At 32.3% G+C, this 17,421-nt stretch overlaps 1 protein-coding gene across 1 annotated transcript; it reads right to left on the bottom strand.

The window, feature by feature from the left end:
• Positions 1 to 6,622: 6,622 nt before the first annotated feature.
• Positions 6,623 to 15,583, bottom strand: LOC131608996 (uncharacterized). Its single transcript, XM_058880610.1, has 14 exons — positions 15,315 to 15,583; positions 14,843 to 14,916; positions 13,494 to 13,571; positions 11,118 to 11,196; positions 10,847 to 10,905; positions 10,095 to 10,193; positions 8,148 to 8,237; positions 7,995 to 8,069; positions 7,881 to 7,913; positions 7,687 to 7,767; positions 7,502 to 7,555; positions 7,248 to 7,313; positions 7,085 to 7,156; positions 6,623 to 6,987 (listed from the first exon to the last, which is right to left on the bottom strand). The coding sequence occupies exons 1-14, from the start codon at positions 15,355 to 15,357 to the stop codon at positions 6,787 to 6,789; spliced, it is 1,104 nt and encodes a 367-aa protein (XP_058736593.1). The 5' UTR covers positions 15,358 to 15,583; the 3' UTR covers positions 6,623 to 6,786.
• Between the last annotated feature and the right edge of the window lie 1,838 nt (positions 15,584 to 17,421).

The following is a 17,421-nucleotide window of genomic DNA, read 5'->3' as shown; positions in this document are numbered from 1 at the left end:
TTAGTATTTGAATTAATAATATTTCGTTGTACCAAATACTTGTATCTTTAACTTTAATATAATGAAAAACGTTACTCCCTCCGTTTCTTTTTAATTGTCATTTTAACACAAAGCTCTTCAACCAAGATAGTGGATTGTTCGAGTTACTTTTCCTATTATACCTTTATTTATTTTTCTCTTTCCAAATAAATTTAATCATATACTCTCTTTTTTCAATAACTAATTGAAAAATGTGAGGTGAAGTTATTGAGAAAATAAGGTTATAATTGACAAATTACAACATTAAACTATAGAACGACACTTAAATAGGAACAAAAAAAATTCTTCTAAAACGACACTTAAAAATAAACGAAAGAAGTATCATTTTCGATGGTGAAAATCATCAAAGAGTAGAGTAGGAATAGTGAGGACAAATTGTCAAACCACTATATATCCGGCGAACTTTTACTCTCCTTATCTCTCTTTTTTTTTTGTGTGCATATTATCATATATGTGAGGTGTTGTCATTTAGAATTAGATCTTTTTGATAGTGTTTTATCATATAAATAGGTTTGTTGAACATTCATTCTTTGAATTAAGATGGTAGGATCTCTAAGTCGTTGGATTTAAATTACTTTTCAAAGCAACTTCAAGTCTTCTTAGTATTGATGATATTGATTAAATATTTGTTCCTATGATGACAAGAAAACATATAGTTTTTAAATTTATTTGTTACGCTTTTGCTTCCGCTTACTTATTTTGCTTCCGCAAAAGTAAATATTTTTGAAATTGAGTCAAAATACAATCATTGTTCAGGTTTAGCTCAATTGTTGTCCTCATGTATGAAGGGGAAGGCACAAGTGGGGTCAAAGATGTTCAGTATCTCTAACAACTGGAACGCAACTAGTAGAAAAATCATACCATTGTTCAACAAGAAACATACAAGAGTCTTAGTAATGTTCAAAATCAAACTGAACCTAAATAATTTGTCATATGAGAAGAAATATAAAAATGATGTGTATATGGAGAATAATCCTGATACCTATTTTGAGTTCTGGAATATTTCAAAAACAAACATTTGATAACTCATGCACATAATTTATCGTGATAATAAAAGAGATCATGAACAAAACATGTAGAGTTGAACACACGAAGAAGGACAGCGTACAATGTGTCCTTATAAAACAATACTGAGTGAAAAATCTTATTATTCAGTACAAAGAATGACAAATGGTTTATCCTATAACAAGTAGTGAGAATATCATCGCCCAAAAATTTAAAAGGTGTGCGGACGTTGGTCAATCAGGTTTAAATTGAAGGTAGAGAAAAATACAAGAAAGCGAGGTTTGAATTGGATTTTCTAAAAAATCTTCTTCTTAGAAATATTATTCACAATAGTCAATAAGATGGTTAAGCGAGAGAAGAAAAATAACACGTTTGGTTATCCAGGTTCACCTTAGAAAAGGTTAATCTTGTCCACCCGCCAAGGTGATTTCTCCTTAGAAAATGACTTAATTCACTAATCCTGAAAGATTACAAACAACATCTAAGAGTCTAGAAAGACACCTTAGTCCTCTCAAGTATGCAGACTAACAACCTAGTCACTTGAGGAATACAAATCTCAACAGATTTACAAATGGTAATATTTACAAGATATTGCTTCTAAAAAGCAGATTGAAACATAAATAGTTTAGCACAAATGTTAACACAATCTAATGAGCAACAACTCTTGTGTTTTAGATATTATTAGTAACTAGATTTATCACAATGGAGTGTTTAGTATAGTTTCTCTAAGATTTTTCTTTCTCTTTTTCTCTTTGAAGTTTATTTGTCGAGTTTGAAAATATAGCTTGAATAACGTTGTGAATCGGCAGCATCTTCAAATGAGAGTGTCTCTTATATATAGTCTCATGGAAAAGATGATCGCTGAGAGAGGACAAGACGTGGCTTTCCTTGATGTAACGGATCTAAAAAGTCGTGGGGAACAAAGAGCACACCTAATACGGAATCATACAATACGTCCTACAATAGTGGAAAAAGTGATGTATTGTTGTACCATATTGCTTCTATTGCACGTTTCTGATCATTCTTCTTTTGAGATTTATTTCTTATCTGAAGTAGAGAGAGTAGTGAAGAGATCATGTAACGTAGACGTTCCAAGAGAAAATATTCTTCAGTGCCAGAAAGAAGTCTTCAGAGTTGTAAGCAGCAGCCTATATGAACGAGACATCCTAATTTGTGAGTTGGAGGCAAAAAGCATATATGAGCTGAATTCTGATCTTGAATAGTAGCTTAGCTTCAGAACATTTGTAAATCCTTTTTTTGACGAGTCATTCAACATTCTTCAAAACTGCTAATGTCACTTCAGAATTGAGATGAATAGTTCTTCTAATGTGTGATGACGTTGATTCTGATGATTTTTAGGACAACAATCCTAATCAACCAAAATAGTGAATTTGCACACTTAAGAAACTATTAGAGTACAAAATTGTTGCATACCAAATATATGTATTGTTATCATCAAAACTTAAAGATTGAATGCATAATCAAATCTTGTTCTTACACAAGTTATATCAACTAAATGATGATGTTTTATTTTAGCAATAACATTTTGTAATAGTGTGTGTATGTGGACAATTAGGTTGATGTGTAATACCATGAGAAACTGTGAAAAAGTTGAATTGTGCAAAAAAAAATATTTTACGTTGTCACTTGGCAAAATTCGAATTACTTTTTCAAATCCGTTCTTTGTCTTAGAACAAAACATCTAAAAGGCATCAAATAATTGCAAACGATTTTTCAATAAAGTGATCTAAGTGCATCTAAAATAACCATCAATATAGTGATATAATATATGTATCTTAAAGGAAACAACACTCAACTAAAACCCTAAACATTAGAATGAACAATATCAAAGGAAGATGTGGATATTTTGTTGGAGTTGCATGGAAAATATGATCTGACATGTTTGCCAAGTTGACATGACTCACAATTTAGTGACTTTAAATATGAAAGTTAAGGAACCAGCATCCTTAATTTATCTAAACTTGGATTACCCAAACAACAATGAATGATATCCGAAGATGCGGAAATGTAGCAAAAGGTACATGGATCATTACAATGAAATATATATATTTTCTATTAAATTTCACATCAGTTATACATATGTTTGAAGTGAAATCTTTAAAATTAGGTATTTTCCTTTCTCTTATTTAGAAATTAAAAATAAATTATATTTCACCTCGAATCAGAAGTTAGAAGTCTTAAACCAAGTTTTTTTTGTAAAAGCTCGATTCGAATCAGACAAGTTGTGATTCGAATCAAACAATTGCTTGAAAGTGAAAATTTTATTTCTTTCAGTCTGACTCGAATTAGAGAAGTATGTGATTTGAATAACAATACTTCTTAAATCGAAACACATGAATGTTAATTTGAATCATGGTCATCATATTTTCCTTACAAAAATGTGTGATTCGAATCACACTTTGCTTGATCTGAATCACACATCCAGGCACGATTAAAATCACAAATAACAAACTTTTTCACTTTACTATCTTGGATTCGAATTTTCATCTTTTTGATCCAAATCACAAAACTCATGATTTGACTCGAATCACATTGTTATTTTCCTATATATTTTTATGCCTTATCTCTAGTACATATTTAAACCATTTAGAAGTTGTTGGATTTTTATGTTCTAAAAACTCAAAATTCACCAAGAATTTCAAGAATCTTGAGAGAAACCATGAAAAGTTGTCTTCATTCATAAATACACTATATCCATGATTCAACCTTGTGAAAAATTTCCTAGAATCTTGAGCGTGCGAGAAGTTGTAGTTGTGTTATATGAGATTCTTTAGATAATATTCATCATCTTTAACCTTATACCAAGAAACTATTATTATGGTGCTCAACTTTAAAGATTCAGTGTGAGAGGTGGATTAAAGAATCTAGTGTTTTGTGTGAAGTCTTGTTGTTTGTACCAGGATAAAAGATCGCTTCTTGTTCACTCTGTTGGTGGGTGCTTATCAAGTAAGAAAATATTTTTCTTAATACTCCAAGGAAGACTTTAGTGGATCCTAGTAAAGGTTGTTGCATAACAAAGTTGAAAGTGGTCCTCATCGTTGTTAGAAAAATCGCTCAAACAAGTCTTCGTCAAATTCGAGTAAAAAGTGTTGCATCAATATAAGAGATTATTGTTTTATATATGTGTTGGCTAAAGCATTGAATTGTTAGTATTTGGATTAATAATATTTCGTTGTACCAAATACTTGTACCTTTAACTTTAATATAATAGAAAACGTTACCATTTCCGATGGTGAAAATCATCAAAGAGTGGAATAAGGATAGTCAAACCACTATATATCAGATGAACTTTTTCTCTCCTTATTTCTCTTTTTTTTTTGTGTGCATATTATCATGTATGTCAGATATTTTTCATCACTAAAATGTCATTTAGAATTAAATCTTGTTTATAGTATTTTATCATATAAGTATAGATAGGTTTGTTAAACATTCATTCTTTAAATTAAGATTGTAGGATCTCTAACTCGTTGGATATAAATTATTTTTCAAAGCAACTTCAAGTTTTCTTAGTATTGATGACATTGATTGAATATTTGTTCCTATAATGACAAGAAAACATATAGTTTTTAAATCTATTTGTTACGCTTTTGCATCTGCTTACTTATTTGCTTTTGCATCTGCTTACTTATTTTACTTCCGCGCTTTTGATTTTGATTTCTTTTACTTATTTTGCTTCCGCGCTTTTGATTCTGATTTCTTAAAAGTAAATATTTTTGAAATTGAGTTGAAATACAATCATTATTCAGGTTTAGCTCAATTGTTGTCCTCATGCATGAAGGGGAAGGCACAAGTGGGGTCAAGGATGTTCAGTATCTCTAACACCTGGAACGCAACTAGTAGAAAAATCATACCATTGTTCAACAAGAAACATACAAGAGTCTTAGTAATGTTCAAAATCAAACTGAAACTGAAATTTGCCATTAATCATTTTAATATTTTCAAAAGTAACGCATCCATGTTGTACGGTCAATAATATCCTCATGTAAGAAAGTTTTTTGGTGCCCACTGAAATATAAGTAAGTCTCCCAATTTGAAACCCCTTTCCCTTGAAAGTCATGATCTTTCTTGAGGAAAATAAGTGAACTTTGTAGAAAATTTTGCATGATAGTTCTATACCTTCAACAAAATGTTACTAATTAGCAACAAATCAAGTAAGAATCATAGAATAACATCTTGAATTGTATCTATATCTTTAAAACTAATGTTGATTTTCTAAATGAATAGTTGAATGCCGAAGGCCACTTTTGATGAATACCAAAGACAAATTGACGCACTCGGAAGCCGCCCAAAGGAATAGCTTGCAAACCCTATAGATAAGTTCTAACTTTGGATTCTATTATAATAAAAGAGATAATCTTTATAGTCATGGCAAAGGTCTTTAAATACAGAAAATAAATAAACCCTATTGGGCCTTATGGGCCTTTAATCCAAAACAAAATTAAATAAACAAATAAAATAGAAATTACTTAAATATTAAAATTAAAATTGCTTAAATATTAAAATACTTTCCGACGTGCCATTTCTTTTTTGATATTCACAATCCTCCTACATCACAAATATTCACCAAACCTCTGACTTGGAGACACACAATCATAATATGTTTTGATTTCATCGATTGGAGGTACCATAAAGTGTTTCCACAACCATTAATTATATGTAAATTTGCTCTATCGTGTCTCTTATTAACATACTTGAATAAATACCTGCTAGCATTAAGTTGTTGCAATATTTAACATTGACACGAGATTGGTATCTCATTAAGATAAAAGATTGTAAGTGACAACACTTATATTGTCTAGTTGAACACTATTTTTAGTGACATAAACCTTATCATTAACTCTTTAATATAAAGATAGTCATCATTATCTTGTGGTATTTCTTTTGGGGGAAATTTTAAAACCTCTTGCATATCCCTATTGCATCTTTGAACATGTAATTTGGAGTAGCGGTAACTGAACCTGAAAGTATAACATGTTTTCCAACCATAGTTGCACCGTGTACAATCATGTCTCTTCCAATATCATAATGATCAAGATCATCAACAAATAATCCAGCTATTTCATCAACTATTGGCTGTCATGTATTCTTAAGTTGCAAGGACGGTTTGTAAACAACCCCAATGAAAATTTGAAAGACTTGGCATGATATGCATTCTTGAGTTGCGAGAATGGTTTCTTAACAACCTCAATGAAAATTACAAAGACTGACCATCAGCACAAATGTCATGTACTTAGGGAAAAAAAAAACAAAAAGAACCATCAGCACAAATGTCATGTAGTTTTACAAAAAGAATAACAATCGTCAAATGTGAGGTAATTTTTCAACAAATTTAAAAAAAAAAATTAAACTAAATATACTGTAATTTTTCAACAAAAGAATTCAAAGCCTCAAACATGTAAAATTCTTAACAATTTTGTGTTTCGTTCTTAATAATAAGGAGAATAAAGAGTTTACGACAATTCTGGGCTTTCTAGTTGTTAAATAATAGAGAAACTTTTATTTTAGTAACAATCTAAGGAAGTCGAAAAAATAGTCTGCAAAATTCACTGCTCAGTCGTTTCTCTAATAAGACTAAGACTGGCTTTGACATAACATACTTGTATGATGGTGCATACAATCTTGGAACAGCCACCGCTTATCAGTGAACACCATCCCCAAAAATATCTATTCGTTTATAATATACTGGAAATCAAAAAAGAAAAAATAGGTCTAGTGCTGTTATCAACTAGTTGGACGAGTTTGTTGTATTACTGAGTTGGTCGCACTGCGAGTTCTCAGCAATGGAGCATAGACGCTTGACAAGTTTATCCCAAAAAAGCCACCAGCACTAGATCCATTGGTTTTGTTTTCTGTGGGAGGAGTTTTCATAGAATTCACATCACTACTGGAGAAATTTCTCTGCTCTGATAGTTTACTGCTCTCCTGAAAAGACATGGCAATTCATCATGGTTTAAAATATATGAATATGAGAGGCCGGTCCTGTTTTATATGAATCAAGTAAATCAAAAATATTGCAAACCTGGTCAGATACAGCTGAATTTGATGGAGATGGTGATGGATCAGCTGACCTAATTGGAGGCATGGACCCGGTCTGATAAGAGAACGAATGACAGAAGGAATTAGAAACACATAATCGAAGCACGGTGGATAGGATGCAGGAAAAGCTTTCAATTGAAAGTTACCCTTGATATTACTGGTGTAATAGAAGGCTGCTCAAGATATAGCCTGGAAGGACCTGCCGGCAGAGCCTATATAATTAAGAATAACATAGCAATAAGTTACAAAAATGAAGAGGACTGAAGTATGAAGTCTAACTTTCGGAATGTGTAATCATTATTTGACTTATAATTAAATAAAATCTAAATAATATTATGTCTAAAGTGGAATACAGTTTTCTAAAAGGGCATAATAATGCCTGCAAAAGGAAAACGCTTACGCTGGAAGATGGTGAAACTGGTGGTAGCTCAAGGGCTGGCTTGGATGAGGGTCCCTATTTAATTTAAAAATATATTATGAATAAATAGCAAGTAAATAGAAAGAACATGATACAAAAATCTGATATTCAAATTATGAAGCCAAGCTACACCAAACAAAAATCCATTTGTAAATAAGCATCCATGCCTGAATAGACGCCTGTGCAGTGCCATTCTGCAAACCATCAGTAATTCGACATATTCCCTCGATTTTTAAATTTGTGGCAATCTAAGCAAACACAAAAAGTAAACCACTGGTATGATCAATATCAGACCCGTCAAATAACAAAAATGGTTATGATTAAATAAATGTAATAATGACGAGAGTTTGATTGAATATACCTGATTTCCTTCTATTTCACTGATTTTAGATTCCTGAAAAGAAAATCAGTCAGCTAAAGTTGGATATCCAGCAAATTTTTCAAAGAAATAATTGAATTCCTGAAAATGACTTACAATAACTCGAATAAAAGTATCAACACCGGTCATATCTCCACTTATTTTTTCTGTTTCGTTTCGTATTTTATTGATCTGTAACAGAAGTTATAATATTATTATTGAATAACAAAGAAGCCAAAAACAAAAATGCTTTGAAACATTTTTACTCACATCATCTTCGATAACTTCTACAATGACTGCAGATTCATCAATTATCTTTTCCACGCCATTAATTCTGGCAGATACATTCTTCTTGGCTTGCTGCAATCATAACAGATAAGTAAATCGCAAATCCTTAAGCAGTAACTTTGTTCACCAAGTCTTGAGAAAGTAAGAAGTAAGAAAAGTGAACTGAACAGAATGCAGAGATGAAAAGCAGCTCCTCACAAAATTAATTGTATCTTACAATGTAAATGACAACATGAGTAAAGCACTAAAATTTTCATGCAAATAGAATTAGAATTACACAAAAGCTTGCAGATAAATCAAGATGGAAGGTCAACTGGATGTGGTTATAAAAACAATAAAAATTAAGTCAACTGGTTTTTCTTGTGTATGTCAAATTAGAGTTCAACTGAATAGACTTTATTTAGTACTACCTCCGGTCCTATTTATAAGAAAATATTCTCTTTTTAGATACATTGAATAAATAATGTATCTGGACAATATATTGTCTAGATGCATTATTTATTCAATGTATCTAAAAAGTGAATCTTTTCTTATAAATAGGACCAGAGGTAGTATTTATTGAATGGTTAAAAAATAATTCACATTGTCATTGAAAAATATCCAACAACTACCATGACACATTTAGTATTTATAAAATGGTTAAATACGTCTAAATGTTATATTAACTTATTTAGTTTAAGCAATTTATATTGTTTCATAGAAATAACTTTATTATCTATTTCATTTTTATCTATTAGATTTGTTGCAATATTTTATAAACCATATAATTTACATATTATTAGTTTTTTAATAATAATTGTTTATTCATATACATATAGACTTGTCTAAATTCTTTTTTACATTAAAGCTTAGAGACAAGAAAGCAAACAGTTGAAAAGAAAAAATTGTTAAGACTTTTCCCTAGGTAGCAAAGGAGGATGCAGATTCCGGGAATCCCTCATTGACAAAGTTGGGGAAACACAAGCCATCCAATTCATCAAACTGTTCACATCCGTTCTTTTTCAGTTCCCAGTTATGCCATAAAATGGCGTTGACTAACTTAGAGAAAACCCACCTTCAAACACAAGATTTGGAGCCAGAAATCCAGAACACAACTTGTTTTGGTATTTTTCGTCCATCTTCAGTTTCGCACGGGCAGTTAGTTTTGCACACCATTTTCAAATCACTTGCTTTGGTTTGTTTCCTCCAAAACAGAAGCAGCTTTACAACATCAATTTTGTTTGTTTATTTTCTCTTAAGCCAAAATATGAACATCAATTCATGCGTTTGATACATACAATTTTATCTTTGACTGTCTGTTCGGTATGTAAAACGCAACTTCAAAAATAAAATATCTGAACCAACCTGAGAGAAGCTACAAGTGTATAGAAAGGCCTAAAAATTAAGATTAAATATCTGTTTCAAAAGGGGCTTGAGAGAGAACAAAATTATAACAAAATTTGGGATATCAACAAAACTGTCAAAAAGCTTTGTTCCACCGTGACTAAAAATGAATTAAAATAGGAAGAGAAAAACAAAACTAAAAGAGAATTGGACTTTCAAATGCGAAAATCATGTGGATAGAACAAATTTTGATAGGAATGTTGATTTAGTGAGCATCCCTCAGCTTCTCTGTGACCAAGACAGTGGCTTGGCGTCAAATGGAGTTTGACAAACGACGATAGAGAATGATGCAGTTAGGAATTTCTTTAGGTTTTCTTAATCTTAATCTCTTTGGATTATTTCAAAATACTAATATGACATGGCCAAAATATGAACATCTATTGGATGTCGGTGCAAAACTATTTTATGTGGACAGGGTAAATCCATCAAACTTCTTGATATATCGATGTCCTAGCTAACAAAAAGCTATCATTTAAGGTCAACAATAAGACAATATGTGAGGCTTATCGCAATCTAAGAAAAAAAACACCAATAAAATAAAATTACCTCGATTGATTCATAAACCTTCCCAAGCTGATTACCTATGCCTGTACAGGCATCATTTAAACTGCGCCTTGTTGCAAACATCATATTAGGAAGCCATCCCTGTATATATAGCAAGGCAGTATAACTCAATCATCTTCATAGAGAGAGGGGTCGACCTTCAAAGAAGTTATGATCATAATATATGTAACATGCACTGTTATGCCAGTAATTTTGGTGACTATCCACCATAGTTTTAAGAGTTATTTTTTATACTAAAAAGTTTATCCACAAATAAATTCATTGACTTGTGCTAACTAAATAATATCCAACTTCAAGTAACAAAAATATCATTACGCTCCAAATCACGATGAAAAATTAGTAGCAACTAGACTTGAGCTTAAAATGAATTGCATTAGACAATAAGAAAAGCCTACACTTGAAAAAGAATGGTCGATATAGTCCGGCTAGTCATATTGAATAATAGACAAATTAATCCAACCAGATAGATACCACAACAACTCAAACAGCCACAAATCACATTTAAACAAATCTCAATACAATTGAAAGAGAAACCCCTGGAAAAAAGTTCAGATATCTTGCATGATTTAATGAACATTCAAACACAACAATGATCATGTGATATATAGCACATAACGCTGTTAAAAGCACCAACATTTGAATTCAAATTTTGGCCACACAAACTTCCTACAGGGATGCATGGGTACAGCATCCCTTTACTCAAATCAACAATTCACAGAAGATAAAGGCAATACCTTCCACCAAAGGCATCCACATCCTACCCCAATAATGACCACTGTTACGTATTTTCTTCCTGATGTACATTGTCAAAAATGTCAGAAAATTACACAAAGATAAGGAAAAATTTTATAGCTCAGACAAAAATATGGACACCATCTTGCAAACAAGGCACAGTTTAAAATCCAGTGATTGAAAAGTCAGTAAGCAACATGTTAGCATTGATTAAATTCCTGAAGAATAATAGAAGGGCCCTATAATATGAGAAAGGGAGTAGATAAGCATAACCTGTTCCACTATTATTTAAAATAATGAATGGTTGTCTATCTCTTGCTAGAAGTTGTAATTCCTGCCGAAGACTATCAACCTGTAGATCACAAGTATAAGCAGAAATCTCAATTACCCTACAATACAACTAGCATTGGTAATAGTAACCAAATAAAACTTTAGTTTCTGCATAAACTATGAAACATGGTCATGCTTTTACCATCCATTAAAAGTGAGAAAAAAAAATGCAGCTAATATCTGAAGATCTGTGACTAGCATACCTCATCTTACCTCATTTCCAAATGATACATATCAAGTTTAATACGAAAAAACATGCCTCAAGTACAAAGGGAAGAATAGTAAGATACACAAATGTATATTTATTTCCATTTCCAATATCAACAAGTAAATTTACAATTCTTAACTTCTTAAAGATTATCAGATTTTCCACGTCGTACAAAAACTTTAATAATGAATATTAAAATTACTAGATATCAAAATTATTTTTTTAATTTATAACAAACGAATTTTAAATAACTTCTATTATTTTTCACGAAGTACTCATAAAAATCATTTTTGAAAATATCGATAAAACCACTTTTTTAATCTATACAAACAGGTCCTATATATATCAAAATAACTTATATGATACAAATTTAAAAAGTTCATATCTGATTAATCTAAATAACTAATGGAAAAAGCTAACATGTGCCCAATATTTTCTTGGAACACGTGCATTCAATGTATCGAAACTTTAAATATGACTTTATTACATTTAATTACATTTAACTTTTTCTAATTATAGTATGCTTAACATGTGCCCTAAGGGCACATGTTAGCCTGACCCATAACTAATACTACATGTCTTTAAATATTTTTATTTGTATGCTAAATACGAAAGTCAAGATATATACAAGTAATCATTTTGCTATTAGTAAATAGTATTGTTTGTATTTTTTTCTACTCAATAATATTATTTTTATTTGATCATATTACTGTTATTTATTATTTGTTTATCATTATAAACAAGTATTTCTTTTTTTAAAGACTCTGAGGTACTCAAGGCCTAACTTCTTTTAAGGATCCGGCACTTGCCTTCTCCCTTCTGCTTTAAACTTAGCAAAACATACATTGTCACGCCACATTGTCTTCTCCCTTCACATGGTGATTCTTCAGTTCTACTTCGCCCTCCCTCCTCCTTCTTCTAATGTGAAGATTCACTATTTCTCTGTCCAGATTAGCCTTTTCTGTTTTTCACTGTCACGGCCACTGTGTGTCATATTGTTCGAGTTATTAATCCCAGATAGCAGAGCATAGCATCACCCCAGAAATGAGATAGTGGAATAGTGGATAGCGGGACAACTGCTAGTTGACTATTTTTTTAACTAATTATATGAATAATCTATAAAAACATATATTTAATGTTATACCAAACAAAGAAGAGGAATAGAGTTATTGAATGACTATTACTCCAAAAAAACAGAGGTAATAAAAACCAGATGTAAAATCAGACCAGATTTATTTATTTTAAGGGTAAATTTGGGTTTCCGAGTTCAAAAAAGTTCAAACCCGCTAGGGCCGGGAAGCGCCCCGCTACCCGCTAAACATCAAATAACGGAGGGTCACCGCTCCGGGCAGCTATCCCGGGATAGCGCCGCTATCGATAACTTTGTATTGTTCTACACGTGCGCATGTGAGGCTGTCTAGGCGGTGATACACACGCATTTGGCATCATCGTAGCATCCAGCAGCTGCAGTGCCGAGATCACAAACCGTTGCCTGTTATTTTACCCATGCATGTTCGATAGTTGCGGGGCACTCTGCTACACCACTAAATTGTGCAATCTACAACGCTAGTTTAAATGGGGATTTATATTTTGACATGGACTGTGTTTTGCAAAACCCACTTAAAAATGGAGAAACCAAAGAATCAAGAATTTATATAAATACACATAGTACATTGATTTGTCCTGTGTCAATTTTTTCATTCATGCAAATGACACTATACACAGTTCCAACACAAGTACAGCTCAACAAGTTATACAACATTCAGTAGGTACCTTAGGATAAGTATATAACATATTCAAAATACAACTAAATGAGGTGTCAGCTAACCAGTAAGAGCTTGACTTTGTAAAATCCCCTAGGGATAGTTGTAAAATGGTTATTCAGGTCACTTTAATTATTTATAATTTCTCCCTTCCCCCCCTTTTTTTTAAAACATATACAACTATACAACAAGTCAAGATTATAGGCATATGCTCAATACTCAAGTCACATTTTAAATGCTCTAACTGATGAGTGGCGGATTGCATGAGATGAAATGAGACTTAATAATACTAAAAAAATATTCATAATTAAATTAAATCTAATCAATAATGAAAAACGTCATACGGACCTGAGCAAGCAAAGCATCATTATGTGGTTTTTTAACGGTTGGAGTAGGATCAGAGCTTTTAAGTTGCCTTAAAACAACCTGGTCAAAGAAAGAGTTCAAATCAATATAGAGCATGCAACATTAATTTTTAACAATGAATGACAACTCCCATACTCACAAATATGAATCGAATTTGGAGCTAGCAACAAACAAACAATAACAACACCAAGAACTTTGCCAAACTAAAGGTTTTTGATATGCAGCACAAAGTGAAGCGATGTTTACAATAACCAATAGTGAAAGCTGAAATCGGAAGCCTGAGGCATGAATCAGCAGACGTTGTTGGGTTCTATCAAAACAGCATATGCCACGTTTGAATAAACCTTTTATTTGTAGCTAATAGCACAAGCACTAGTGTGTAAGCTATTTTGTATAGCAAAAGGTACAACTAAACTTAAATGGTTTTCGTAACCTTACAAAAATCAGCTGAAAATAACTTATGAACGATGTCATAAGCAATTTTCATAAGTTCTCCCCAAAAGCTAAAATAAGCCAATTCAAGCATGCCTATAGTATTAAAACAACATAACCCTTGTTTGAATAAACCGTTTATTTGTAGCTAATAGCACAAGCACTAGTGTGTAAGCTATTTTGTATAGCAAAAGTTACAACTAAACTTAAATGGTTTTCGTAACCTTACAAAAATCAGCTGAAAATAACTTATGAACGATGTCATAAGCAATTTTCATAAGTTCTCCCCAAAAGCTAGAATAAGCCAATTCAAGCATGCCTATAGTATTAAAACAACATAACCCTCGTTTGAATAAACAGTTTATTTGTAGCTAATAGCACAAGCACTTGTGTATAAGCTATTTTGTATAGCAAAAGGTACAACTAAAGTTAAATGGTTTTCGTACAAGTTATGACCTCACAAAAATCAGCTGAAAATAACTTTCTAACAATGTCATGAGCTATTTTCATAACCTTACAAAAATCGGCTGAAAATAACTTATGAACAGTCATAAGCAATTTTCATAAGTTCTCCCCAAAAGCTAAAATAAGCCAATTCAAGCATGCCCTATAGTATTAAAACAACATACACCACGTTTGAATAAACAGTTTATTTGTAGCTTATAGCACAAGCACTTGTATGTAAGCTATTTTCCATAACAAGAGGTACAATTAAAGTCAAATGGTCTTCCTACAAGTTATAACCTAACAAAAATCAGCTGAAAATAACTTATGACATTAACAATGTCATAAGCTATTTTCACAAGTTCTCCCAAAAATCTCAAATAAGCCAATTCAAGCATGCCTATAGTCTCTATCTTAGTTTCCTATAACCTTCCCAGAAAATTACAAAAACTAACCTTGAAAGCACCAGATACAAGACCAGATACATCCGGCAATCGACCTTCTTTAGCCATTACTGAACCAACAAGACCTAAAACACAAACGATACTATTTCAGTGACTATTCCAGTAACGCATTTCAATTTTCATACCAAAGTTCACAAATAATACTTCATAATACTATTAAACAAGGTTCTAAAAACCAGTCCGCGTTCGCAAAAACCACAGAAAACCACAGTATTGTCAGGTGCCGATACCGATACAGTTATTCACCGTTTTTAGGTTAATTCACACATCGACAACTGCAATCAGTGTTACCGACCGAAATTGCGAAAGCCTTTACGCAATTAAAACCTTGATATAAAATTAAACACAATCATAATAACCTAGATTCCATTTTTTTTTTACGAATTCATACACCGTAACAAGGAATCAATGAAACAATGAAATTGAAGGAAGGAAAATCGAAGGTGGAGAAGAGTGTGTGTACCTGCACCAAGGATAATGGTGATCTTCCCGAGTGAAAGAGCCATGGTGTGTGGCCAGTGAACCTCCGGAACTAGAGGAACACTCTGATGCAGAGGATTTATGCCGTGAAAACGGTACCGTTTTAGGGTTCGGCGATGAGCGATTGTGGTGTTGAACGATGGTGGTTAGTGAAGAATGATCACCAAGAAAACCAAAAGATAATTTCACACCTGATGAAACCCTTGGAGGCTCGGGTCGCTACTATGTCGTTCTACCCTAGTTAATACAATGAAAAAATAATTTTTTTTTTTTAGGAAATAATGAGATATTATTAGTATATTCCTTGTGATGAAAAATATATAAAATTTAATAAATGGTTTTTGTTTATAAATATTTAAATTGAAATAAAAGTAGTTTTGAGTTAATATAAATATTGAAAATAATAAAACAATAAAATATACTTATTTTTTATTTGCGATGTAAGTGGCTCTAAGCCGAAATATGAAACTACAAGACAATAATATGAAACAAATTAGAAAATATTTCATGCATGGATCTCTTACACATCTACGGCAAGGTCTTAGCGCCACATTCTTCTGTAGATGCATCTACGAAAGTGTCTGATATAGCGCCACACCGACGTTGCCGATACGTGGTCAGACCGTTTTGTGGATAAGATGCACGATTTTGAAAAGTTGAATAACACCGAGAAGGAATCAAATGCCGAAAAGTCAAGATTAGAACTCCCAATAAATTTAGCCGGCGATAGCTCTTTTAATGTATTTATGTAGTTTCAAAGTGTAATATATACACTTTATAACATTGCAATATAATTTTTTTTGTCAAGTCTTACTTTATGTCTTTATGTGTTTATACATTTTTCCATTTGCAATCACTGCTAACTACTGCACTGTTTCTGCTGCAAAAACAAACAGCGAAACTTCCATAGATGCATCTACGGAAGGTGTTAATTTGAAAAATTATGGGTATTTACCGTAGATGCATCTACAGAAAGAGGAATTTTAAAACCCTTCCGTAGATATATCTACGGATCTTTATGTGGCAGAGATTGTGTGGTCCATAGTCTCCAAAGGCTTCTATAAATTTAGGGTTTCTAGGTTTACATTACACACAAACACAAACACAAACCCTAAACACAAACACAAAAATGTCTCGCATTAGGCCGGGTGGATGTCACTGAACATCAATGAAGCGTCCCGATACTAAACCGGAATACCGCATAAGGGAAGGGCATATCATTTTCTCTCCCGTCAAACCCTCAGTGCCAGTGAAGTTTTGGAATATCCATTCCTTCGACCAACTCAAGAGGACTATCATGTCTTTTTTAGAGGAGGAGTACGAACCCGAAGAAGAAATCAAAAAGATCTAGAGGCTTAGAACAAGTACCTCGTTTGCGACCGGAAAAATGAAACATTGGTGAGGCCAATGGAAATTGATGAGGCCATCATTGATGAACATTGGTCTCTTGTTATGCAATAAGAGTTAAAGTCATTTGGAAAAAATAGTGTTTGGGAACTTGTTCCTACGACTTCACTTATTCAAGTGATTCGGACCCGTTGGATCTTTTGCAACAAGCTTGATTAAAGTGAAAATATTTTGAGAAATAAATCATGACTTGTTGATAAAGGATGCAATTGATACGATGGTATAGATTTGGATGAAACATATGCTCATGTACTCAATTAGAGCCCATAAGAATGCTTGTAGCTTATTCTTGTATCATGAATTCTAAGTCATTCCTGTAAATAGTGTGTTCTTGAATTCTTACACCCTGAAGGGTATTTGTTGATCAACCTTTAGGTTTTATCAACCCAACCTTTCCAAATCATGTCTTCAAGGAATTGCTTCTTATTGTAGTATTGCATATTTACAAGCCCCACTATCGTCAATAAAATTTTATTTTCCACAAAAAGCTTTTCTCCATTGTGTTTTTCTTTTTACTGCTTGTTTGTATAATAACGATTATTTCTGATAAACATTGCATCAAAGTTGTATGGTCATAATAATAATAATAATAATTATAACAAGCATTGAAAACAGTAAGAAGGACTTGAACTGAAAGTAGTCAAGGGGACATTTATAGTTTTCCTAAATACTGCGCTCGGGGA

Source organism: Vicia villosa, linkage group LG6 (assembly GCF_029867415.1).
Source record: "Vicia villosa cultivar HV-30 ecotype Madison, WI linkage group LG6, Vvil1.0, whole genome shotgun sequence".
Classification (NCBI taxonomy): domain Eukaryota; kingdom Viridiplantae; phylum Streptophyta; class Magnoliopsida; order Fabales; family Fabaceae; genus Vicia; species Vicia villosa.
Note: the sequence above shows the minus strand (reverse complement) of the source record. Positions and strands in the feature narration are given on the sequence as shown.